Source organism: Haliotis asinina, chromosome 4 (assembly GCF_037392515.1).
Source record: "Haliotis asinina isolate JCU_RB_2024 chromosome 4, JCU_Hal_asi_v2, whole genome shotgun sequence".
Classification (NCBI taxonomy): Eukaryota; Metazoa; Mollusca; class Gastropoda; order Lepetellida; family Haliotidae; genus Haliotis; species Haliotis asinina.
In genome coordinates, this window is record NC_090283.1 from 28,206,274 (window position 1) to 28,233,426 (window position 27,153).

Sequence of the window (27,153 nt, forward strand, 5' to 3'; positions counted from 1 at the left end):
GTTGCTGCATTGTGTTGTGAATTTCCTGTTCCACAGGTATGTTTACCACAAGAGAGTTCACTCAGGATGTAAACCCCTTTATCCATCACAAAATTCCTTTCCACGATGTTTTCTCAGTTTCTGCATGCAGCCTTGTGATTCAGGACATACAAGGTATTTCATGTCATCATTTTACTGACATCGAAACCCGAACTAAACAATACAAAATACATTTCTGAGAAGTGTAATACAAAAATCAAAAGAAATTATCATCAGCTCAAACCCATTTCAAAACCGATACAAGCCTGAAATAAATCCTACTGCTAAATATATCCTTAACACTAAATACCATTATTCCCCGTCCAGCTACCTATAGCTATGTTCACTTTACTATAGCCATAACTTAAGTGCTTCGCGGTGAGAGGGGGTCAATTGCTCGTTTCACAGAGCAATTGCATGGGAAAGCTCACCTATCCTTGTGTGTCTCCAACACAGACAATGAAAATACCGTTGTTTTTGTTGTTGGGTTGAGTGCTTTTAAGGTCGCCTTCGCCAGTTGGCATGTCGGCAGACCTATCCCTTTTTGGGATGCATGGGTGCGTCCCTCCTTGGAAAATACCTGTCGCGCGCTCCTTACGCGATAACGGGCCTGTCCCACTTAGCGCAGCGCACACCCCCACCTTTGGAATGGAACCTCCCAATGCGTGCATCCTATCGCTGCGCCTGAAACGGTAAACCAGCGACAGCCCTCACCCACGTGTCTCCGCGAACACGGTAAGAACAACCATTTGATATTACCAGAATTTATGTTTCATACTCTCAACGCTCTAATATGAAAAGAAAACCCCACAAACACCTGTAATAACTAGCCCCCGCTACACCTTATTTCACCTCACCACAATTATCACCGAACTTCTGATATTCTCAAGTGAGTTCGAGACAAGGCTCCATGAAACCTTTTTCCTGCCCAGTTCATGCCTTAGGGTGTTCTTGGTTATCTGCTATGTGAGGTGTAAAGCAGGCTACAAACTTGAAACATACGTATAACAAAATCTGTCTGATTAAAATAAAGTGCATACTGCATACTCAGAAATGGGCACACGACTTTCAAGTGTTTTTGAGGCAGGATGTACAGTGTTTGCCAAGATAGGAGGAACATAGCTATTGCATCCCTCAAAACTGGATCACATGTTACCCAAATACCTGACATCACAGAGACATTCATTTTGCTGCAGTAATACTGCTGAACATTTACGGCTTCGTGGATGTGCCAGATTATACGACCAGACGTAATATGATTTTACGTTACATTCCGTTAGGTGATACGAAGGAAGCGAAAAGTTTAATGTCGATCGAAAGATCAAATGGTTCACAGCAAGAAAATAATTCCTGGAATTTTATGGTAATATTAGTTCAGGCTTTCTTTAAATCATGGAGCGCAGTGGTAGAAAAGAATAAGTCTCCCGGCTTTCATTAAGAGAATCAAAACTCCAGCGCTTACATGATCAACTTTTCCTCTTCGTGTCACTGTCGGAAAATATGATGATTTGTTATGAACGAATTTTGACTACCTTTCGTTCCATTGAAGATGATTTATTGCTTTCGAATGTAATATTTGTTTTCCATTTCGATACTGTACGAAAATAGTCTGCTTCTCAGTATGCCCCCGTCTATCTAGCCCATTCTGCCATGCAAAAGCATCGTCTGAAGCAAGTCTACATTTCCTCACTCTCCAAACTCACTTCGATTTCATCTGGAGTTATTTGGTTCTATGGAAATTATATATTTTCATAGTGTAAGGATAAAGCTAAGAATTATGTTCCTAACTAGTTACTCATGTCACGGGCACTCTTAGAACGTCATGGTTAAGTAGAAGTTATACATGTGTGTGAATTCAGAGACAATGATTCTACTCCAGATCCAAGATTTGTACTCCCACAGACATGAATTTCACGAGAGCAGATGTCTCCGAAAGCTGTAACTCTGTCATATGGCGAATATATCGGTACTCACATCGGGGTTTAATAAGGATACATCTGGTCGACAGTTTTGTTTCTTCTGTAGATGAACTTGTGAAACAAATGTTCGCTTCTCGTAACAGAGGAATATTTATTCATTGAAGAATTGTATATATTATTGTCTGTCGATGTTAGTCTATTTTGAGATTTTTTAGAAATATAGTATCTAATGTCAGTGTTGAAAAAGTATGGATTGTCTGTTTATTTAAGAATGATTACATTCGACAAAAACACAAAGTATATCACCATGTCCTCGTGTTAGGATTTGCTTTTCGTAAAGAAATATTCTTTTTCAAAATTTAATCATCAACATGATCAAGGTGGTAAAAACCTTTATTAATAGTACTATACGGTGACACTGTGGACATCTGTGCCACGGGGGTTTCGAGGCGGTGGGGCAGCCTACTGTTTTAAGAGTTCGCTCGTCATACGCAAGGTCCGTATTTGATTCCTCACATAATTACAAAGTGTGAAACCCACTACTGGCGTTCCCCGCCCTGATGTTACTGGAACATTGGACCCGTGAAGGTCCTGGGGTAGAATAGGCCTTCAGCAACCCATGCTTGTCATAAAAGGCGACTGTGCTTGTAAGAGGCGACTAACGGGATCGGGTGGTCAGGCTCGCTGACTTGGTTGACACATGTCATCGGTTCCCATTTGCGCAGATCGATGCTCATGCTGTTGGTTACTGGATTGTCTGGTCCAGACTCGATTATTTACAGACCGCCGCAATATAGCTAGAATATTGCTGAGTGCGGCGTAGAACTAAACTCACTCACTCACTCACTCACTGGAACATTGCTAAAAGCCGCGCACTCACACTGACTCACACATGGGATACCGTCCGTGTTCAGAAGGTTCAACACGGAACTGAAACCAGTTTGCCACTAAATGTATTTATCAATGCAGCTTATTTTAGGTTTGTTTCATGAATTCACTTAGATAAAAAGACGTGTGCACCATCAAATCAGTTGGAAATCACAGGCGTTAAGCTTGTGTTACTATTAGATCGGCATTGTTGGACGAATATGTAAGCAAAACCAGAATACCTTCTCATTGAAATAAGTTCCAGTAGGTGTTGATGCTGTTCATCATGATTGAGATGCCACAATCATTTTCAATAACACAAGAAAATACAAACGAAACAAAATTTAAGATAGCGTTCCTGGCCATCATCTTCTTACCACCACGATTATGACATGTCATGTAGTGCCCGGCGTTCACAATATGTGGAGTAAAGAAATATGTCATTTTGAAAATATGTGAAATCGGATTTGCATTTTGTAAACCTCTGTGAATTTATGGCAACACCTTGCTAGTATAAACAGTAATTATTTTGAACATATTGTCACTTTGATGAACAGAAATGTGTCTAATTCAGTGTAAGGGCATTGAAAACTTTGGTGCTGGTAAAATACATCTGACAAATATTCACCATACAGGATGAACTGGTCTATAAAATATCTGTTATACACACGGTCATTACAAGCATACGCTTATAGTCTGTCAATACCGCAATGTCCCCTCAAGATTCCGCTCCTGTTCAAAGACCTACATGTACACGCCTTTATTCAACAAATGCCTAACAACAACAATCATCACCCCACGCCTTGGGTCTATTCAGAAACCTCACCAGGCACATCTACAAGATGGTAACGTTTTCAAGATAGCTCAACGGGACCAATTTGTATGCTCTTGAATAGACTCGATCCAAGATGACGTGTGAATATCTGCAAGTACTACCAGACATGTTTGATGGAGTCCTGCAGCTAGTTATCAGTACATCTATTTGTTGTGTATGAACTGATGATCCACCTTCTGCAGTTGGTACTCAGCTTTCATACCCTTAGACTAAACATGAAAGTAAAACTGATAGAAAAATATGGCATGTCATAAACTCAGAACTTTCCAATAAACTTTCCCTCCAAAAAGAAAGTTATTTTGACACACTGCCACACAAACCTGCCACATACCTGGCACATTACATTGCTACAAAGAATGTTGTGGACAATGGGAGAAAAAGTCCTTTCAAAGTGCCACACGAAAGTAGACACAAACGTCAAGATAATGTCCTGATTGGGTTTGGTTTCACACGTGTTTCGGTGCTATTGTCTGATTACATGTTTCAAATCAGAGTCAGACTGTGAGCTGAGATTGATAATACAAGCGTGACGCTCTGAGGTCAGGTGCCTGGAACAACCATTGGTTGATATGGGAGGGAATTAGTTCTGAAGACGTCTACAAAGGATACACTCATTTTTGTTAACCTGGAACAATTAGCAAATCAGAAACATGTTTACCATCGTTGGCTTCTGCCCACACCACCAATCTTGACAAGGCATCCACGTAATAATGGCGAGACCTTGGGGACAGCTGACATGAATTTCCAACGTCAGAAAGAAAGCCCTATCTTGACTGTCCCCAGAAACAGACCCCAAAGGATTGTCTCCTTTGTTGTATTTCAAATCAGACGAAGATGTCACCATTGTCTTGTGTCAGCAAGGTCGACCGCGACCTGCACGATATTTGTAACATCTGAAGATTTATGAGAAACTCATTTTCACATTTTGACCGGTAGCTTTCACCGTGCTCGTGTTGAATCAAATGGCCGACTGGGTCAAGCTGTATATAGCCTGTCCACACAGTTGTGACAATGCACTACATCTGCGTTGAGGACAGGGTTAGAGTAACAACAGATGGAAGATGACGGAAAGTGTTTGGAGCGTTTCAGGCTCTAAAGTTTACATCTGTATTGTTGAGAGGGTTAGATACAAAAGAACAATAGCATAGAACAGTGATACATAGGTGACAACGTCTTTAATTCTGGAACAGGTTCTGGTATCGTTTTTACTCATACTTGAAATGATTTATGTACTTGTCCTATCTACTACCAATTCTAACGGCATCGGGTGGTCAGGCTCGCTGACTTGGTTGGCACGTGTCATCGGTTCCCAATTGCGCAGATCGATGCTCATGTTGCTGATCACTGGATTGTCTGGTCCAGACTCGATTATTTACAGACCGCCGCCATATAGCTGGAATATTGCTAAGTGCGGCGTAAAACTAAACTCACTCACTCACTCCCCAACTTCTAAATTGTCGTAAGAGGCGACTAACGGGATCGGGCGGTCAGGCTAGCAGACTATGTTGACACGTCATCGGTTCCCAAATGCGCAGGTCGATGCTCATGTTGTTGGTCACTGGATTGTCTAGTCCAGACTCAATTATTTACAGACGGCCGCCACATAGCTGGAATATTGCAGAGTGCGACGTAAAACTAAAATCACTCACTCACTCACTCACTCACTCACCAACTTCTAATATGCCACACAAAGAAGTGATAACAATAACCGTGGAAATATGTGTACATCTTGCTGGACATGTGACCTATTGTTAATACTGATTCTCAGGGGGATCATGTTACCTACTTGCCGTATTAAAGGTAAGACATAGCTATAAGTTCAATGGCACATTACATTAAGTGGAAATCGACTGCTTTTTTAAAAATTATACCTCAGCACCAGGTATAATAACTGCTGGTGTGTACGATTGTCGCGATTAACATTTTCAGCGTGAGGTTGAGGTGGTGCAAATTCAACGCCAGGATGCACGTTGCTTCCGTCTTCCTTCTTTTGCTGGGTATCTGCATCTTGTTCTTGGCAGTTGACGGTAAGTCCCTTTTTGAGATTGACTGTACAAAAACTGTTTTCAATCGAGAGCTATGTTATCGGCGTCAAATTCGACAGTACTGAATGGAACAGATCTTGACACGGGTTCAATGTCGAGAGAAGACATGACCTACGGGACTAGCTTGCGATGGAAAATACAAAAGCAATCCGAAACTTGACAAACTTTCCATAGACCAACATGTTAATTTAGTGTACCGTAAAAAATTTCTTTGAGTTTAATTCTCTTAATTTCCAAGTCAAATTTGGCACATTTATGAGAAATCACATAATTTCTGTTTAAATTTCCGTCACTTATCGATCGAATGGCAACAATTTATTCAGCATATGCACATAGCCATAAACTCGTCTAACACGGCTGCCTATAGGATTGTGTATTGTGGAAGCACTGTGTAAATTGATAAGTGTGGTGTCATTAGTCTACGAAAATCCATCATATTTTTGCTTCACTAAAATAACATGTAAGCCTATGGAAATTACGTCAAGTGTCCCCAAACTATCAGTAAAAAGTGGGATATATCGGACTTTGCTGGCTGATGAGAGGCAACGTGTGAAAACGAGAAACATATTGAATGACTGCTAAGGGACCACATGGAATTTTATTCCCTACATTTGATAATGTTGTTTTATCACCTGCAAATTGACCACATGGTATAAACCAAGTCAGTAATGTGTACGTCTCCCTCTGTTGACCACACAGGCACGGATCCAACATGGCCAACTCCTTATGAGGCGTCACAAGTCATTTTGATTGAGATTATATTGCAATGCAGCGGCAACTTCTTGGAGTAGTGGGTCGTTGTTGACGTCGCCGTAAGCGCTGTCCCAGCAGATACGTCCCAGATATGGGCGAAAGGTCTGGACTTAAGGCTGGCCATTGTAATCTGGTGGTATTCTGCTGCTGGAGGTATTCAGTTACGAGTCTGACCCTGTGACATCTGGAAGATGAATCGGCGACCATGGCGCAGAGTTATTGCCCTTGCGCCTCAATAGATTTGTGTGCTCTTAGCAAATTGTAAGCTGTCATTTTCTAATTATAGGTGAAGCAAAATGCAAGGACAAAAAGCGGAATTGTCAAAGCCTGGCAGAGAAAGGATTTTGCACCAACGAGAAAAAAGCAGCGAAAATGGCTAAACGTTGCAAGCTGTCATGTAATCTTTGTAAGTATTGATTAATCCCCGTATGAGGATGGACGTGCTTGCATCTGGTAACAGAGGGTACTACTACAGAGGGTACTACAGAGGGTATCCAGAGGGTATCCACGCACGCACGCACGCACGCACGCACGCACGCACGCACACAACCCCAACCCCAACCCCAACACCAACACCAACCCCAACCCCAACCTTCCCGCCCACAAACACCACCCTTCCTCCAAAATCTTGAATCCGTCCCTGGCATCTTTTCTGAAAGTCTGGTAGTTTGTTGTTCTACATTCGATCCTCCATAGTTTGTTAGGGTGTGAAATAAACTTCAGGTCAAGTTCTACATTCGATGCTCCATAGTTTGTTAGGGTGTGAAATAAACTTCAGGTCAAGTTCTACATTCGATGCTCCATTGTTTGTTAGGGTGTGAAATAAACTTCAGGTCAAGTTCTACATTCGATGCTCCATTGTTTGTTAGGGTGTGAAATAAACTTCAGGTCAAGTTCTACATTCGATGCTCCATTGTTTGTTAGGGTGTGAAATAAACTTCAGGTCAAGACTACGACGGAATAATACAGTTTGTCTTTGATATTTCTTCACTTAAAAGTGATGAAAACTGTTTCTTTAAGAAGTAAAATCCATTTGGTATTACCTGTCGATTTGTAAAGTCACACGAATTTCAGTGTTATATCAGCAGTAGAATATTTTCATTTTCATTTAATGTGAAAGATGAATGATTCCATAACAGGTTCGGCTGATTCCGGAGAGGCCGCGATGAACGAGTCAAATGGACCAACTGGTATGTAGTTAAGATTTTCAATTTAATAAAAACAAAGCCCAAAATATTTAACATAAGAGAAACAAAACAGATACTTATTATCGCCTAGTGGCGACTGATATGGACCATATAAACTTGTTTACATTGCTATGTTTCGTTCATGCTTATAACACCCGGCGTGATATTGCTAAAGGCGGCGTAAAATTAAACTCACTCACTCATGTTTTGAACATTCGATTGAATCGATAATCATCACAAATAGCACGACATCCTAATGACATGTTTGTATCATTCTGTTAATCCAGGAAGCAAATATAAGGATTTCGGGCTTTTTTTCAACTAATTATAAATGCTGTTATGGCTGATTCGGGCCATCGCTTTATCGCCCTGAGAAATCTGGGCGACAAAGCGAAAGTACGACACGACATTGCGATATGGCGACACGATAAGGCGATATAGCCAAAATGACGGTAAAACGACACGAAATGTCGCTAAAACTGGGGGACATTGCGATATGGCGATAACGCGAAAAGGCGACATTGCGATATAGGGACACGATATGGCGATACGACATTGCGATATAGCGATACAGCGACATTGCGATATAGCGATACAGCGACACGACATTGCGATATAGCGATACAGCGACACGACATTGCGATATAGCGATACAGCGACATTGCCAGATGGCGATATTGCTCCATTTCCGTCTGTGAGAGGTGGAAAAGCGGGTAAGTTTATTCAGTTTTAGATTCTAATATGAGGGGTATGGGATGAAAGATCTAGTTAATAAAACATAATGTATATGATTAATGTACATGGGTTTCAGTTTATATCTACAGATATTTATAGATTAAGAAAGTCTGGGTCTTGTAAATGTTATAGCATGATGCCTCTGAAAGACGATTTGGAAAGAAACAGTTAAAATGTGTGGCCATGGTAAAGTGCACAAAAGGGTTAATGAAGCTGATTTTACCGAAAGTCTACGTCTTGCTGTGTCGAGTTCATGTTTAGAAGTAATGTCATCTTTTATATCAGTTCAGAATGCACAAAGTGTCAAGTTTGAAATATCCTAGCATACCTCAATGTGCTGGGCTCGTTCACAGCACATCATCCTGCCACCCACTTGTATATACTGAAGAACGTGCCTTACGTGTGCATTCAGATGGTGCTTAAGTAACGCCCATGTGTTAGTTACAGCATGTATACGCGCTACCGATGCTCTGTACTGGGTCCCCGTATGTTCCTTTCTTGTATAAATGATCCGCCTGATGGTATCAAACAACATACCAGTCCTTTATTTGCTGATGATACATCCCCTTACATAATCATACGTAACCCCACCGACACAACAAGAGTATTAAACAATGATCATGCTCATCTGTCTGAATGAGACAATGAATTGCAGGTGTCTTTAGTCCGAAAAAAAACAGTGGCTACGTTATTCACTAAAAGGCAATACCTATTGCTAAAACAGATTTAATGATTAATGATGTAAAAATGAAAGAAGCTTGTCTATCATAAATATTTAGGGCTATGATTTCGAAGCAATGGTATATGGAATACGCAAATCGAATATCAAGTAAAGAAATTATTCCTATAATATATTTAGGTTTTGGAGTCTTAAATATAAACTAAAACTAAACAGAAAGACTGTATATCATTCGTCCTTCCTATCTTTGACTACTGTGTCTTCATTTGGGACAACTGAACGCAAGAACAAGGATTAGTACTAGAAAGATTACAGCTTGATGCTCGTCTTACCATACGTGAGGCCATCAGGGGTATCAGTCATTAACAAAACAACGAAGAAACTGGTATACCATCCCTCTTTCAAAGTAAAAAGAATCATAAATTGTGCATTTTTTATAAGATGGTGCATGGCTTTACACTGGAGTATCTAACAAGATTAGCTCCACAAAACATGGGACCCCAAACTAACTATTGCCTTCGTATTGCCAGAGATACTCAAGAGAGTCAGAACAAAAACAACTAGTCTAGAATAACGCCATAACACTCTCTTCTTCCATCAGTCATACAAGCCTACAATAATCTGGACGAATCTGTAAATTGGCAGAATCCTAAATTAAATTATATCTCACTAATTCACCCCGGAGCTATAAATACGTTAATTTTGCCATGCGCTTTTTCAAACTGAGACTGGGATGTAGCGTTTTAAACTTACACAACTTACACCCGCTATGTAGTCATATCAGACATAATATAACCAGTACTTCTACCGCAATGGATTCTCTGTTGAAGAAATACTCTGAGGCAAAGATAACGTTTCCAATATTCATGCAGAATTACTTCTTAAATTCGTTTATCATTTCATAATTAACTCCAAACGTTTGGTTAAATAACGCATAAACTCGTTTTCTTGGTTTTGAAAATTGCCTCATTGAATTATACATCCTTTTTGCAATCTCCTAATCGTGTTTAATTCGTCTAAGTTGTTTTCTCTTGGGAGAGGCATCAATACAGGCCTTGTTCGGCCTGTTTGCCAATCCTTCTTGTGGGTTCCGTGATGTCTATCTGATTTCTGTTCTTTATTTTGAATAAATACTGACACTTCATCGGTTCCCAATTGCACAGATCGATGCTCATGATGTTGATCACTGGATTGTCTGGTCCAGACTCGATTATTTACAGACCGCCGCCATATAGTTGGAATATTGCAGAGTGCGGCGTAAAGCTAAACTCACTCACTCACTCCACTTTCACAATGTATTGCAATGCATATTGCAGTGCGCCAACGTATATCACAAAACATCGCAATACGAAAATTTTGGTAACACCCAACCCTACTAATGACCATTTAAAGAAAATAACTCAAACATTTCTACATTGAGTGTAATTGTTTGCCCTTATGTGTGGAACAATGTTTCAACGTGTCGACGTTGTTCCATTATTCTTTAGTTAGTGGTAATATGACGCCGCAGTTACACAGCTGGTAAGAGATAAGAGGTAAGTTTTAAATAGTAATAACCACTCCACCATTCAAATACAACATTGACATAGTCAGAAAGCAAGTACACATGTTTTTATCTGTTTCTTTCCAAATGGTTTACCTGATGCATCACGCTATAACAGCTACAAGACCCGAATTTCTTAATCTATAAATATCTGTAGAAATAGATTGAAACCCATGTACATTAATCATATACATTATGTTTTATTAACTAGATGTTTCACCCCAAAATATTGACATCCCTGTACATGTACCGTAAAATTCCTAGCCTCAACAAATCTAAAATAAAGTGAATTCCACCTAATTTTGTATCAAATCTTTAATCTAATCATGTGTAATATTGTATCGCGGACTGTTTGATAGGGCTATCTGTCTGCTCAAACACAGAAGGTCATCAGTGGGTCCACAAAGCTGTATTCGGCGTCAAATATACAATCACATGGCAATGCAGCAACGGCCAGATTGATCTCGAAGGGGATGTACATTCCACTTGAAATGCCATGACTGGGTCTAGTCCCGTGGAAAAACAGAATTCTATGTGTATATTTACTATAACTTTCAGGCATCCTTGTATCGTATGTACAGTATATACATGGTCAGTCTGCAGTATCCAGTACCGCATCCACAAGATGAAGCTTCCATGGCCAACCTGCCATATGCTGCAGACCCACACTTGACTTGCTGATGATTTAGATATACTGCTTCAACTCAACTCGGGAACGCACAAACATATCTATGATCCCTTTAAATTCTGAGATTGACTTACTATACCTACTGAAATTAATTTAGTGTGCAATGTATTATTTTCTTGTTTATAGATACAAGAATAAGAAGTCTGCTACATGTTTTTTCTTTATGATCATATTTCTTGATAAGCAACCGCCATTTTTAAAGAAAAAAGGCACCGTATGATGCCAAATCTATTCTGATGAAATCTTATAGCGTACAGCGTCGGCATAGACATGGCCTGAACAACTATCACAATATGCCATCACTCATCGTGCCTTTGGATGAGCTATTACTGTAAAATGGATGGTTTTACAACTGGGTTTATCTCGCATACTCTACATATTAGATTCTCAAATTGAATCAACTTGCCCGATTTCCCTCATTTCACAAATGGAAAAGGAGCAATATCGCCATATCCAAATGTCGTATCGCTGTATCGCCATATCGCAATGTCTCCCAGTTTTATCGCCATTTCGTGTCTTGTTACGGCAGTGTCGTTGTTGCAATATCGTGTCTTGTTCTCGCTATAGCGTGTCTTGTTATAGCCATTTCGTGTTGTGATATCGTTATTTCTTTTTTGGCTATGTCGCTATATCGTTATATCGTGTAACCATATCATAATGTGTCGTACTATCGCTTTGTCGGTATGTCGCCCAAATTTTACAGGGCGATAAAGTGATAGCCCGAATCAGCCACCATAGATACGCAAGGTTTCAATTTTGAACTGGAACTGAAGGTGGCGCAAATTGTGAAGACAAAAAGCCACAACAATGTCAGGCATGGGTTGAAAAAGGATTTTGTACCATCAAGAAACAGCGAAGGAAAATGGCAAAACGTTGCAGGAAGTCATGCAATCTATGTAAGTATTCATCTGGAGACTTGAGGAGACACGTGAATATTCATTTACAGATGATCGTATCTTTGTGGTTTAGTATATAACAGGGACAACGTAACAGAACTTAAAGAATCTACTTATATAGCGCTCATATACAGGCAGACTTTCTGCTCACGACACTGCGTACGTTACTATCGCCGGTCAAAAGAGACTGCCGTACTAAACATTCACATTGCCAACACATCCTCACGGGTACCCACTTTACAGCTGGGTGATCTGACGGTTTCAGCGTGTATTTAAGTCTCTTGTCCAAGGATAATATGCGAATGTGCCTGATGATCCTTCGGGAGCTGATTCTAGGTGCCTCCACCGACCGAACCCGGACCTTCAGCATGATATGCAGACGCCTTGTCACAGCATTCCTGCGCTCTACTTTCCAGTAAATGTAGTCATTCCCAGAAATTCACTGACAAAACCTAACAATAGGTGTCGGGCCCTGCGAAGGGATGTTTTAACAACTCACCAATGTCAGTATGTGGAGTGACCAGTTTGTGGCGTGGACGCCGGCCTCACCAGAGGAGAAACAGCCTGGGTCTCCTTTCACGATGCAACTTTTGCCAGTGTTAACCTTAACTCCCATTCTTTAACATTGCACGAAGGTCCCCTTTGTGACTTACGATCACCTGAGCGTTGATCGCTGATGATTCAAATAGCATCAAAAGTTGGGGTAACTGAGCTCTCACTGAACTATCTCTTCTTTGGTAACTTCTGTTGGGCGAAGCCTAGAGAAACATGGCACTAAGGCAACGTTATGCTGTTTCAAAATGAGTACCCGACGGTCACGTGGACGAAACCGTGGACGTTTGTATGTCGTAGCAATATATCAGCTATATGACGGCGAGTCTGGACCAGGCAATCCAGTGACTGACATCTTGGGTATCGATCTATGCATATGAGGATGGCATGCAGCAACAGTGAGTCTTACCATCATACCATGTTGTTTACCTCTTACAACACGCATGGGTTACTTACCAATTCTAACCTGGACCATCACGGTTCCAAGCTGTTCGTATGCCTTTGCCGCTAACTGGTGTTAACCCAGAAATTGTAAAATTGTAAGTGTTTCACCGATTCTGGATTTCTTGCTCACATGATCGGCGCGCGAAAAGTCAACTGAAAATGTTTGTGTTATGAAAAGAGATCGTGTTTGGATGAACGTTACATGCCAGACGTATCATCTAAACAAGCGTTGCGATAGCGTTATTTCCGGTGGAATTCTGTCATGAGAACCTGCTAACTAACATATCATTCAGTAACATTTACAGAAAAGAACGTGCTTGAATATCCACCAGTTATGTATAAAGACGCAGGCGCCAAAACGATGAGTATTAGAAATATCACCAAGATGCATCATTTCGAGAACAGTGTGTGAAACACAGCTACCTTTTTCGGTTAGTGTATGATAACGGACAGATAATGATTAGGACAATATCTATATTTTGTTTACATCGAAGCTGAAGATATAAAATAGAGAACAAAAGTAGCGTCAGAAATCGGGTTCCTACCCTGGATAATATTCTGACGTATACACAACCGTACCCGAATGAAGATTTCATACAGGTGCAATTGTGTTGTTACATTGAGATCATGAAGTGTGCTGTAACAATGAATATGTCTAACAGGTTCCAAAGACTCAGGAGGAGCTTGGTCAAAGAAATCCAAGAAATCAAAGAAATCAAAGAAATCAAAGAAATCCAAGGCAAGAGGTGTGTGTCTGACTATTTGATACCATCACAAATAGCCACCAGCAGTACAAATTGCACCTGGAAAACACTTTCATATTTTCACACATTCCAAATTTCTGTGTATTTGTGGATGTAAAATTCACTTTTGATCCATGATCGTCAAGTGTCTAATTGGATGATATAGGGTCGAGACCTGGTACAAGAACACTGTGTACACCGAGTCACAAAAAGGTTTTGAATTGGAAGGGAAGTATGACAGGACAATAATTAAAAAAACACATAGACACGATGCTTTAAAACTGTTTGTTTCATATGGATATACATGTACACGGCGCTTTGCTATTTTCTTGGTCAATATTTTCAGTAGTGAATCTCCGACTCCGACTGTCACTTTTGTTTTGAAGAAGGTAACCTGTTTGAGGGAAACAAAATGCCTTTTCCCCAATAACCTATACATCCTGTTTAAAGTAAAGGAAACATTCAATGTTTTTTTATATAAACTATAAAAGTACTAAACCAATATGTCCTATATTGACAAAATATACTCGGTGGCGATTTACTTTGAAGTTTAATTATGAACTGTCTTCGCTTCATTCGAGGTGGAGGAAAGTGTAGGGACAAGGGCCGTAAATGTCCAAAACTGGTCGAGAAGGGATTTTGTACCAATGAGAAGCGGCAGAAGAAAATGAAGAAACGTTGCAAGAAGTCTTGCAAACTGTGTAAGTTTTGATCCATCCGCGTTTGTAGGTGGTTCAGGAAACATGAATTTTCAGCAATGCCCGGATGAGTACATGTATATGTTTTGAAGTTCTGTTTAACTTTTGTTTGCAGTCTTTGGGGGCACAAGTAGAGAAGCAATCCACATAACAGCTTAGCAGCGTAAACAATATAATACAAAATCTGAATAACTGTTATAAACTGGTATTTAATGTTTTCCTCTAAGAAGGACAGTTGATTACTGGGTAAAAAGTAAGAGGCGACTAACGGGATCGGGTGGTCAGGTTTGCCAACTTGGTTTGCATATGTCACCGGTTCCCAATTGCCCAGATCGATCCTCATGTTGTGGATCACTGGATTGTCTGGTCCAGACTCGATTATTTACAGACAGCCGCCATATAGCTGGAATATTGCTGAGTGCGGTGTAAAACTAAATTCACTCACTCACTCACTCACTTATGTTGATCATCAATAACACGCACACTGTCAGAAGTATGGCAGGGAGGGAGGTAATATGAGTAAAAATATGTTTCGGTTGACACTTTCTGCTAGATAAGAAATGCTAGTATTTGAGGGGATTCGAACCAACACGAGCTTGTCACCAATCCTCTAAGCAACTCGATCACCTAGGCTGCCACATAAATGCTTGTATATGTGTAAGGTTGGTATGTTCATGACCCGTGCACAGGTACCAAAGAGGCATATTGTATTAAATCGCCCTGACAATTGTACATGTAAAAGGTTGACATAATTAGATGGATAAACACGTGTACATGTACAAAGATGGCAGTTCCCATGCTTCCTTGTTTGTCCGCTTTGTGTAACTAATTATCAGTAGTTATGGCAATTTTAGACTCTGCCCAAGAGGATATCTTTCTATATCCCCAAGTTCAACAAACACCCCATGTCAGCAACTATGTATTCCTTTTAGCTCAAATGCTGTCACACTCTCGCTCTGTGGGACTGTGATGCCTTATCCTACCAATAATCTAATTTCCACAGTAGAAATTGTACTTACTTTGTCATATTGGAAGATTATTCACCATAAGCTATAATGCGCACCCTTTCATTCACTGCAGGCTAAAACTGGGAAAGGTCTACCAAGAAGTTTCACTCCAGTCGAGTAACAGTACAGAGAAAACGACGAGTGATCTGCAGAGGCGCATCGTTACCTTTACTTTGAATTTGTTTAGTTAAATATTCCCATGGATCTTCTTGCTTCGGTGCTGTTATGTTTCAAAACCAACATCTGAAATAAATATGTAACTGCAACAAGTGGTACACATTTTGAAGCTGTTCTTCATTTATCGTGGTGGTGACGGGCTTAAAGTGGTTCGCGATTTCAATCTGTTGGGACATTGTGGTGACAACTTCAGTCAAGTGGTGAACATCTTCATAGTGTGGAGAGGTAGAGCTCTTCATTTCCTGCTGGTATAACAACCACCGCTAGGTACTGTGATTTTTAGGTTGTACAACACTAACAATCTGTATCTTCAAGTACAGTGGAAACAGAGTTCATCGAAAACGGCAGTAAACGTTAATCTCAGTTAACTGGGTCAGTGTTACTGCTGGTGCACCGAGTGCTTGAATCAGATTAAAACTTAATAATTTATATATCACATATAAATAACAGGTGCAATTATCCTGAACGGGGCGTTTAAACCCGTTACAAGTCACCTCTCCAGGAATACAAATAACTTCATGTCGGATAGTGTAACGGCGCGAGTTTAGTAGATGCTTAACACATTTCTCTCTTGTATGGAGGTGACGGGTTTCACCAAGTATAATGAAAGGCATTAAGATGGATATTGGACCCTCTACACTAAGTCCGTTTAAGAGATGTTGCTGTTTCCAAAACTACAATATGGTGAAAACATATGGTTAAATTCAGAGTCCTGATGTTTAGGTTCGAACCCTAAGTTTCCAAATCACAGGGACCATCTCAAACCAACTCAAGATCATTTGTAATGACAATTCAGTTGGATGAACAGAAAATCATGGTGCGTGTTCAATATACACACTCAGCTCCCATAAAAGCACAGGTTGAGAAATGGCTATGATTCACATTCACGATGTCACGGTTGACCAAAGTCCAAAGAGCCAAGCTATTGGGATGCTGCATGCTGGCCAAACACAGAGAGATCTTGCTAATCACTTCCGACTACCTCGTCGATGCTGGAGCAGCATCATAGGGCAACAGGAAGTGTCCAAGACCATCCACGTCCAGGAGCGTTTCGTGTGACTTCGGAATTGCTTTAGGTTATGCTTATCAATGCCTGGCAGACTCTAAACTTGTATGACTGCCCAAGGAGGACACACACGGCTCTGAGATGCGTCACTGACAGTTGTCTGTTGGCATACCACCTGTTTTGGAGATGATTGCAAAGACATAATAATTTCCACAATCCTTTGTAACCCGACAGTACTGTTAACAAGTCATCTTAATGAAATTCCCTGTACCGTCATGTGTAATTTTTGGACAAATGAGAAATATATTTGACATTTATTCCTGATATCCGTTTTATTGCCCCTCAGTACAGATATCACTGATGACAAGCTTCATTGGGCATAACTGTCACAATGTTCAAGTTGTCCATGTATAGTCTGCCGTGAAAAGTGACGATGAATTTCACTTTAAACAAATAAGTAAATCAAACATAGTGAAATTAAGATTGCGAATCCTAACAGTTCTACCTTGCCAATTAAACATAAAAATCTTAGGATATATTCAACTTAGGGTAAAAATTGTTTAACAAACGATCATGGTTTCATAGAGCAATTTGATTTGCATTGCAAGGGGGTAAGCGCAGTAGCTGGAACAGTGAAACAAATGCACGTGTGGTACGGGATGAGCGTTAACCCTACTTGTTCTTGGTGTTTCGGGTAATGTGCATACCGCCTTGTCATAGAAACCAATAATAGCGACTTGAAACTGTGTTCTTTTGTCAAACAGCTTTTATCCTATAACCACCCCCCCCCCCAAAAAAAAAAAAAATAATAATAATAATAATAAAAAATAATAAATAAATAAATAAATAAATAAATAAATGAAATAAAAAATAAAAAAATAAAAAATATAAAACAATAAAAACCCTTTGTTTCAAAGTTGTATAATAGCATTCAGATAGACAACAAGCACAGTGGTCCAGAACGCCACAGTTTGTTGTGAGTCCTCGGACTCGTGGCCTTGAGTTCGACTTTGGCTGTACCGAGTTGCGTCCTCCGTCAAACCAGAGGCTCATGGCCTTGAGTTACATCCAGGTGACATCCATGTGACAGAACAGAACTAATTTTAAGGCTGCGTTAAGTCTAGTTCGCTCGTTCAGTGTAATAAAAGCCGCATCAAAGATCATTTTATATAATTTCAACAAAGAGCTGCTGTTTTGTGTATTTTAGTGGACACCCGGGAAGGTCCGAATTAGAATACTGGCCTTGCTTGTCGTACGAAGCGACTAAAGGGATCTGGTAGGTCAGGTTGGCTGATGTCACATGTCATCGGTTCCCACTTGCCTTGCATAGATCAATGCTCATGCTGTTGTTCACTGGATTGTCTGGTTCACGCATTAACCAGAAAAAGAGAAGTCGCATTGCAGTTTATAATACAGTGTTGTTTTTGTGTCAGTATTACTGTATACACTAGCTGTGTGTCACTCGCAGTGCACGCGTGTCTCAGCATTTCTATAAAGTCCGACTCGTGAAGGTCCCGGAGTAGAATAGGCCTTCAGCACCCCATGCTTGCTATAAAAGGCGACTAACGGTATCGGGTGGTCAGGCGCGCTGACTTGGTTGACACATGGCATCGGTTCCCAATTGTGCATATTGATTCTTATGTTGTTGATCACTGGATTGTCTGGTCCAAAGTCAATTATTTACCGACCGCCGCCATATAGCTGCAATATTGCTGAGTGCGGAGTAAAACTAAACTCACTCACTCACTGTAAAGTCCAATTCTGTTTATCTGATGCCATTGATAACACACTGGTTTTCATATTTTACACTATTCCCGATGAGTCCAGTGCTCAAGTAAACTGGTACAACGTGACAAGCGTGAACGCATCAAAAGCTCCACTGAGGATGGCATTGTTCGATCGGAACCCTGTCAGTCAAAGAATAGAAAACCAGGACGTAGCTGTTCTCCTTGTCGTGCTCCAGTAGGCATTGGGAGATAGCTGAATTGTTACAAATTCACACAATCAATGAACACCAAGAGCTTCCCCCTGCCCTATTTATGATATTCGGTCTGTGCTTATTGACGTCTATGTACCAGGAGAGACATTGAAAATACATTACGTTGCTAGTTGTGATTGCAACCAGTCGTTAATCTAGTCATTTGGCTGTGTAAAAGGTTTTAAAAGGTACAACGTATTTAAAAATGTTCAACTAAATTTCAACGCCAAAGATTATATACAAAATCAGATTTATTCGCTGTCAAATGGTACAGGTAGCGTTGCAGGTGACGATAACGGTCTTTGGTTTCTTACTTAGCATGGCCTTTGTCAGTGATAAGCGATATTGCGTGTGTGGCTGATCTTGCTTTGCACACGAATCTGTCAGTTGCATATATTGAGATTATCGTCTAAGCTAATCCCACAAGCACATGTCCCAAGGATTAGACAATCGTCGTTTACTGCTCATTTATGAAAAAGGTGATAACAATAACCCCATAGTCCCATAACACACGTCGACGTGTCTGGGAAAATAGTCTTTATTATTTTTCTTTAACCAGTTAACATTTTTGATTTCTCGAGTAACTGTTTTTTTGAGTGGCGTTACAACTGATTACTATTTATTACGTACTACAAACAAAAAGCATGGGAACTCCCTACAATTAGTCATATATAAGCATAATCATACGTGGTGAGGTCATTTACACTCTAAGGTAAATATATAGAGGATTTATGGGAAATCAGGATGTCTGTATTGTAAATATGTTTAGATCGTCTTTAGTATAGCTAACTAGATTCGCATAGTTCCATAAAATACACATGTAAATGAGTATTGTTTTATTCCCTTGCCACCAGCCATGAATGTTACACTGTAGGAGAAAGTAGATAAATAGGTTTACGTGGAGAGAAAAGGATGTGTCTGTTGGAGAGATGCTATAAAAATATGACTGAGAATAATTACCATGGTTGTCTTGAATGCCCATGTTATGATAATCTTGGGAGCTATATCTTTCCAGCATATGACAGCATAAATCCCAGAACAGTTTCATCTTATCACAACTTGCAAAATAGGTATTTTCAGACTTTATATGACGATCCCATTTTATAGACTCACACGTATAAATAGATACGTTATGGCCATGGCATTTAATGTCTACATTACCACGTTCGAAGTGTAGAGTCACATGGTGTCGAATCTCTGAAAAATGGATCTATGGCCCAAGTATGGCGACAGCTGTACCAGAAGCTCACCTGGTATGGTCTCAGTAGTAATCTGTGTGCATATCGACAGCAGTAGGCAGAAGCTCACCTGGTATGGCCTCAGTAGTCCTCTGTCTGCATGTTGACAACTGTATTAGAAGCTCACCTGGTACGGTCTTAATAGTCCTCTGTCTGCATGTCGACAACTGTAGGTAGAAGCTCACCTGGTATAGCCTCAGTAGTCCTCTGTGTGCATGTGGACAACTGTAGGTAGAAGCTCACCTGGTATGTTCTCAGTAGTCCTCTGTGTGCATGTGGACAACTGTAGGTAGAAGCCCACCTGGTATGTTCTCAGTAGTCCTCTGTGTGCATGTCGACAACTGTAGGTAGAAGCTCACCTGGTATGGTCTCAGTAGTCCTCTGTGTGCATGTGGACAACTGTAGGTAGAAGATCACCTGGTATGGTCTCAGTAGTCCTTTGTGTGCATATCGACAACTGTAGGTAGAAGCTCACCTGGTATGTTCTCAGTAGTCCTCTGTGTGCATGTGGACAACTGTAGGTAGAAGATCACCTGGTATGGTCTCAGTAGTCCTTTGTGTGCATGTCGACAACTGTAGGTAGAAGCTCACCTGGTATGTTCTCAGTAGTCCTCTGTGAGCATGTCGACAACTGTAGGTAGAAGCTCACCTGGTATGGTCTCAGTAGTCCTCTGTCTGCATGTCGACAACTGTAGGTAGAAGATCACCTGGTATGGTCTCAGTAGTCCTCTGTGAGCATGTCGACAACTGTAGGTAGAAGATCACCTGGTATGTTCTCAGTAGTCCTCTGTCTGCATGTCGACAACTGTAGGTAGAAGCTCACCTGGTATGGTCTCAGTAGTCCTCTGTGTGCATGTGGACAACTGTAGGTAGAAGATCACCTGGTATGGTCTCAGTAGTCCTTTGTGTGCATATCGACAACTGTAGGTAGAAGCTCACCTGGTATGTTCTCAGTAGTCCTCTGTGAGCATGTCGACAACTGTAGGTAGAAGCTCACCTGGTATGGTCTCAGTAGTCCTCTGTGTGCATGTCGACAACTGTAGGTAGAAGCTCACCTGGTATGGTCTCAGTAGTCCTCTGTGAGCATATCGACAACTGTAGGTAGAAGATCACCTGGTATGTTCTCAGTAGTCCTTTGTGTGCTTGTCGACAGCAGTAGGTAGAAGCTCACCTGATACGATCTCGATCATTTGATCAGCAGTATGTAGAAGCTCACATGGTATGTTCTAAAGCCTGTGTACGGTGACGACTGGCGGTAAAAGCTCACTCAGTTTGGTCTCAGTAGTTGTAAGATAGTTAAGCTGAGATGATGTTTTCAGCTCCACTATGGCCAGTATCACATCCACAGCCGCTAGATGTGTGTCAGCTGTCATGAGATTAGCATTACACCCATCTACAACAACCAAATATATTAGATCAGAGGCCAGTCCAAAAACATCAACATCCGTCTTAATCCTAACTAACTGAATTGTCCCTATTGTACCCAACAACGTTCAAAGAAGACGTGTGCTAGTCCTGTGAAGCAAGCAAGTTATTGTTTAATGTGTAACCACATGCCCTCGGCCAGCAGGAAGGAGGAAGCATTGAATTACGAGCCATGGTGATATGCATGGATCGGGAGCATTGTGCAAGCGCTACATACACCACACAAAACACCACTACATTGATGTACAGGTATGGCTGAATGTTGGATCACGTACTGTCTTCATGAGATCAGGAAACACCCTCACTAATGCCTCCATATTTGGTGAGACACTGATAATAATAGCCAGTGCTTGCACGTGTAATGAAAAGCACATATTAGAAGACTGTGAGAACAATTATGCATATGGCTTCACGCTCATGTAAACGGTGACTTCGATGAGGATTTATCCCAAGCAACCGATATGTGTCGTAATTTGAAGCCGGTAACGGATTGTCTGGCTTGGGTAATGTGAAGCCGGTAACGGATTGTCTGGCTTGGGTAATGTGAAGCCGGTAACGGATTGTCTGGCTTGGGTAATGTGAAGCCGGTAACGGATTGTCTGGCTTGGGTAATGTGAAGCCGGTAACGGATTGTCTGGCTTGGGTAATGTGAAGCCGGTAACGGATTGTCTGGCTTGGCTAATGCATGTCATCGTATCCAGATTGTGCTAATAGATCATGATCGATCACAGAGTTGTCTGGTCCAGACTTCATTATGTACACCCCGCTGTCCATTTGTGGATACATTTCTCAGTGCGGCTTTATAGAACAAAGAAACAAATATGTCAATATGGTATTCAGCTACCTTCCCTAGAGGGTGATCAAAGAATTAGACCACGCATCTCTGTTTCAAGCAGCCAAGAATCTTCTTTGTAATACACATATCACGTCATGTGACTGCGTCTAAATCTGTTTGATTGGCATTTTAGAAGTTGATGAGTGATAAAAAGTATAATACCTTATGGATAACAACGTCTTCATTTTATCATGATGCGACATGTCGGCATAGCTTCTTATACCATTGCCCCCAGCAATGCGTGCAGGTCTCTTACTTGACAACAGTGTGAGAAGCTATACCGGAACGTCGCATCACAGTATAACATAAGTTGTTCTCCATAAAGAATTATACGTTTCTTATGCGTCTAAAGTTTAAATCATGACCATCGAGTCCCATGATCCCCGCGATGGTTGAATGTCTGCTGTGACTCGGTTCCTGTACAATGCGAGCAAGAACCAGACGGTGAGGGTATTATAAAACAGTATGAATGTTTACATATTTTTAATAATCATAACAGAACTCTATGAGACAAACCTTAAACTAGATGTCAATACCCACAGATAAATAATACAATTTTCTACACAGTTTCACTGGTTCTTACAGCGTTTTGTAATACCACATTCTTTTACTGGGTGCATCTGTTTTCTGAAAAAAAAAACAACAACAAACACAGCCCGTGTTCTGGAAGAGATCCTACAAATGAAGCCTTGGTTGTTTCATCACTGAGTCCGGGTTTGCCTCATGGTGGCTTCGTAGCTGGGTGGAGGCGAGTGACGGTTTGGTTCTATATCCTCATATTTTGGGGGCTGAGGGATAGACGAATAGCGGGGATATGCAGGTCGGTCAGAACCTAACAAATATGATCTCTCGTAGTCATCTTCTCCCGGCCCGCTAGAGGAGCTTGTTGTGGAAGTCTCACCCCACTGTCTATGGACAAAGATGCTTAGCACCGCTCCAACCATGAACGGTCCCATGAAAAATATGACGAAATAGATCCAGATTCGGGGTTCACATACAGTGTCAACCCTAGTGTCCGTGCCATAGGGAACCGCGCCCATGTGGTACACAATGTAAGGCGTTCGAGAATACTGCAGTGCGTATTCACATGCTGATATGTCATCTATGCACATCCGCGTGGCCTGCGTCACGTCGTACAACGTCCTCTCTAAAGATAACCTTACGTGCAAAAAGGCTGTATCTGACGTTCTACGGTACACAATAAAAAAATCGTCGGTCCGGTTAACCGTGAACGTGAAAACATCTGCCACATCACTGCTGGAACACTGTGTCTTCATCAGCAAATGTTTAAGTAGATAACAGCGACGACACAACATATTCTTGGACCAGCGGTTCCAGTTAGCACTACCAGCTATCACGTATATCCAAACGTCAGCTTCTGAACACGATCGTACTTCCACCTGGGACCCTCTCAGGAGATAGAACCTCCAGTAAATGTTATCATTTCTAAACGCTGTCTTCAGTTCTGTAGAATATGTTTCAGCAGGGAATTTGCTTATTTGCGGTGCTTCGTCAAACGAATATGTTGCTATGACTGACTTGGAATTTATCATCAGTTTCGAGCAAAATATTGATGAGATTTTGTGGGTGATGATACGCATGTCCGTCGGGGACGGGGAGCTGTGGCCACTTCCGTACATTACAACGCTGAAAATAATCCCTGTGACAACACTGAGCACACACAGCCACCCCCAGATGTATTTGATACGGGTGGTTGCTTCCATTTGAAAGCAACAGAGAAGCGACCCAAAGCAGGCACTACAGCAAAGGCTTGGGAGACATTGCTGACACGCTTCTCTAGTGTGTGGGCAGCATCCCCTGTCGTTGTTTTCGTTGCTGCCGTTGCTGTCAGTTGTTGCATCATTCCCACTGGAACGTGCGTCTTCCTGTCCTGCTGCTGGCTCAGGATGGATGGGAGGGAATACGAAGGCAGATGAATCACGGGCACCCTCTCTGTCAGCCATGACCTGTTCGTCTAAACACAGGGAAAACAACAGTTTGTAAGAAATGACTGGAGAAAACTGAATATGCACGACAGGTAATGAGTATTAAATTTTGCGACGTTTTGATGTCTTAAACCGTTATGGAACTAAGGTGTTATCCTTGTCCTACATGTGTTATGTGTAATACACCTGCGGCATATTCACAGCAGAGCAAGTACAGTTCTCATTACTTCTACACAAGGACCAATGACGAGAATGAATTCCACAAGCACGCGGGCAGTTACCTTACAAACATTGTATACGGGAAAGATTGAACAAGCTAATTGGATACTAATGAATATAGTTAGAGAAAGTAATTGGGTAATAAGATTAGGATACAAAGTAGAGCATCAGTTGGCCCCAAAACTGTTCGGGTAGAAATACAAAGGAGTCTGTAGAGTGTGAGCAGCAAATCTCCCGGCATTACATGTGCAATAATGTTGAAAAACGTGAAAACATCTCCATCACATAGGGTGAGCTGACAGTTGACAGTATCCGCCCACCATACACAGATTTGTCTAGTGGTACATCCCAAAGAATTGCTACCCGGAAGCAGCAAATGCTTGTGCCCCGTACAGATCTGTTTCAGGTGTGGTCTTGACATTCCATTCTTGTTCGAACTGGATTGGTTAGTCTTGCTGACTTGGTTGACACATGTCATTGAATCCCGATTGCATAGATAGATGTTCATGATTTCATCACTGGATTGTCTGGTTTGATTATTTACAGACTGCTATCATATAGCTTTGTAATTGCTGCGCGCGGTGTTAGCAAACACAAAGAATGAGCTACCTGAGACGTGTGATACAATACATAACAGGCGGTACTAGTTTAAATACAAAATCTACCATTAAACAAAGCGCATGATATAGACACAGGGCATCTCATCACGTCTCTCTCGCCTCAGTGTGTGTGGCTTCTGAGGACATAAGTCTTGCATATCATGTACCTCAGTGGCCTGTGGCGTGATCTAGATGTTGACCCCGTCGTCCTAGCCAGGTGACATTACAGGGGAGTCTCTACTGAATGCTACTACACCTACACTAATATTGTAACACGTTTGTCCTCAGTGCAACATTCATGGCGATGGAAACCTAGAATGAGGCTTTTGTAAAAGAGATTTAACGTTTATAAAAAATACAATAAAATCCCAGAACACACTGTTACGTAAATTTACTTAATGGAATCATTTTGTCAAGCACTTGGAGTAACATCAAAACAATACTCACCGGTATTGTGGTCGTCAAAGTGTGTAGTCTGTTACCACAGGGGCTTGCTCTCCCAGTTCGTCATTGTCATTAAATCACTTCCTGGGTATAATACTGAAAGCGACATATATCTATACCAAACGCGTTAACGCCAGCGTGAGACTCGCGTTACGAAATGCAGTTTGATATCAAACTCTTGCATACCATCACGTGGTCTGATGTGACACAGCATCTCGGACTGAACAACGTCGGTTGATTGAAGATCAGTCATTTTGGGAATGGCGTTCCCTCCTAGCACAACCATCGCGCCATCGCCTGTAGCGAATGATTGAAATGAACAATTATTGTTAATAACAAATGTTAATAAATGAAATTTAATTTCCCAGTAACAACATATGTGTTGTGATGGCTGGTAGTATCGGTCATACGGTAACATCTGTCTACCCTGTCACTGTACAGCACTAGGTTGCATCTGTCATCAATATGAACTCATATCTGTTAGTTTCTCGGTGTTAAGTTTCATTAGATGATATGCACTATTTTGCTAGCGTTATGAACATTATAGCAGGTAAATAATAATGTTTATCATGAGTCACATGAACTGATTGTATTGAATAAATGAATGAGTGTCATTTTACGCCGCCTTTTTCAGTAAAGTCCCATTTCTGGACGTTTTGAGCTCGTTGACATCAGAAATGGTTTCACACATTGTATCCATGTGGTATGCATGCGCTACTCTACAGGTAGCGCCCGTTTGTTTACAGAAATTAGGGTTTATATACCCTTTATAGTGCTGACACACAGTCAGGAGGTTATAAAAATGATGAAATGTATGTTATATTTCGAATTACACTTTCTCAGTAAAGTATAGATTCTAGTACTTCTGTTGGGTTTGACTCCCATCCGGGAATCGAGCCACAACTATCTGGGTCATGCACCTAACCTCAAAGTCAGCCGCATAAACTGCTCAGCAATGGAAAGCCGCGTTAGTGTGTGGATTAGGTGCCTGACTCTGAGGGTATAGCATATATATCTATATCTTATGTTTAGTATTAAAGTGTGCTATCTAGGTGCAGGAGATACAACATATCTAAAGTCAGTCGGTTTAAAACTCCGCTCATTATTGCTTTTTGTTTTACGCTGCATGTAGGACTTCAGGTATATGATGTCGGTCTTTACAAAATCGAGTGTGGATCCGAAAATCCAGTGATGACCATATCATGACATAGATCTATACAAATGGGATACGATGACACGTGTCATCAAAGTCAGCGAGTCTACTATCCGGATCCTGCTAGTCTCCTCTTACAAGCATTGGTTACTGGAGATCATTTCTAACTCTGATCTTCACGCGTCCCTGTCATGTGAACCCAGAGAATTGCGTAACGATATCATATGAACCAAGCGGTAAAATATGGTCAGAAAAGTATTTTGTATGTTGAATTTTTTCATGTACAGATATGTCTCTCGACAGTCCTCAACGTGGATCCAAATATTTCCCGTGAAATTCAAGGAGCTAATTTTACTCCTTCTGTTTCTCCAAAAGTATGTCGTGTTCAGCGTTCGTCCAAGGATACCCCCACATTCGGCATAAACTGACACGGATGCTATAGCTAGGGTTTGTTCATTTCGAAGGGGGCGGTGGGGTAGCCTAGTGGTTAAAGCGTTCGCTCGTCGAGAAAGTTCGATTCCCCT

The 27,153-nt window shown here is 41.2% G+C and overlaps 2 protein-coding genes across 2 annotated transcripts; one reads left to right on the plus strand and one right to left on the minus strand.

Annotated features, from left to right (window-relative positions):
- The first annotated feature begins 596 nt into the window (after window positions 1-596).
- On the plus strand, window positions 597-15,884 carry LOC137281473 (nematocyst expressed protein 8-like). Its single transcript, XM_067812717.1, has 8 exons — window positions 597-753; window positions 5,569-5,666; window positions 6,724-6,843; window positions 7,577-7,627; window positions 12,043-12,165; window positions 13,824-13,907; window positions 14,486-14,605; window positions 15,683-15,884. The coding sequence occupies exons 2-8, from the start codon at window positions 5,603-5,605 to the stop codon at window positions 15,685-15,687; spliced, it is 567 nt and encodes a 188-aa protein (XP_067668818.1). The 5' UTR covers window positions 597-753; window positions 5,569-5,602; the 3' UTR covers window positions 15,688-15,884.
- A 6,850-nt stretch (window positions 15,885-22,734) lies between these two features.
- LOC137282418 (uncharacterized) lies at window positions 22,735-25,797 on the minus strand. Its single transcript, XM_067814165.1, has 2 exons — window positions 25,480-25,797; window positions 22,735-24,243 (listed from the first exon to the last, which is right to left on the minus strand). The coding sequence occupies exon 2, from the start codon at window positions 24,230-24,232 to the stop codon at window positions 22,970-22,972; it is 1,263 nt and encodes a 420-aa protein (XP_067670266.1). The 5' UTR covers window positions 24,233-24,243; window positions 25,480-25,797; the 3' UTR covers window positions 22,735-22,969.
- Window positions 25,798-27,153: the final 1,356 nt, after the last annotated feature.

What these genes read in the sequence shown, in the direction of transcription:
- LOC137281473 (XM_067812717.1), top strand. Translation starts at nt 5,603, where the DNA reads ATGCACGTTGCTTCCGTCTTCCTTCTTTTGCTGGGTATCTGCATCTTG. An exon ending in CTTGTTCTTGGCAGTTGACG is followed by an intron (nt 5,667 to 6,723) that starts GTAAGTCCCTTT and finishes TTCTAATTATAG; the next exon opens with GTGAAGCAAAATGCAAGGAC. An exon ending in CGAGTCAAATGGACCAACTG is followed by an intron (nt 7,628 to 12,042) that starts GTATGTAGTTAA and finishes CTGGAACTGAAG; the next exon opens with GTGGCGCAAATTGTGAAGAC.
- LOC137282418 (XM_067814165.1), bottom strand. Translation starts at nt 24,232, where the DNA reads ATGGCTGACAGAGAGGGTGCCCGTGATTCATCTGCCTTCGTATTCCCT.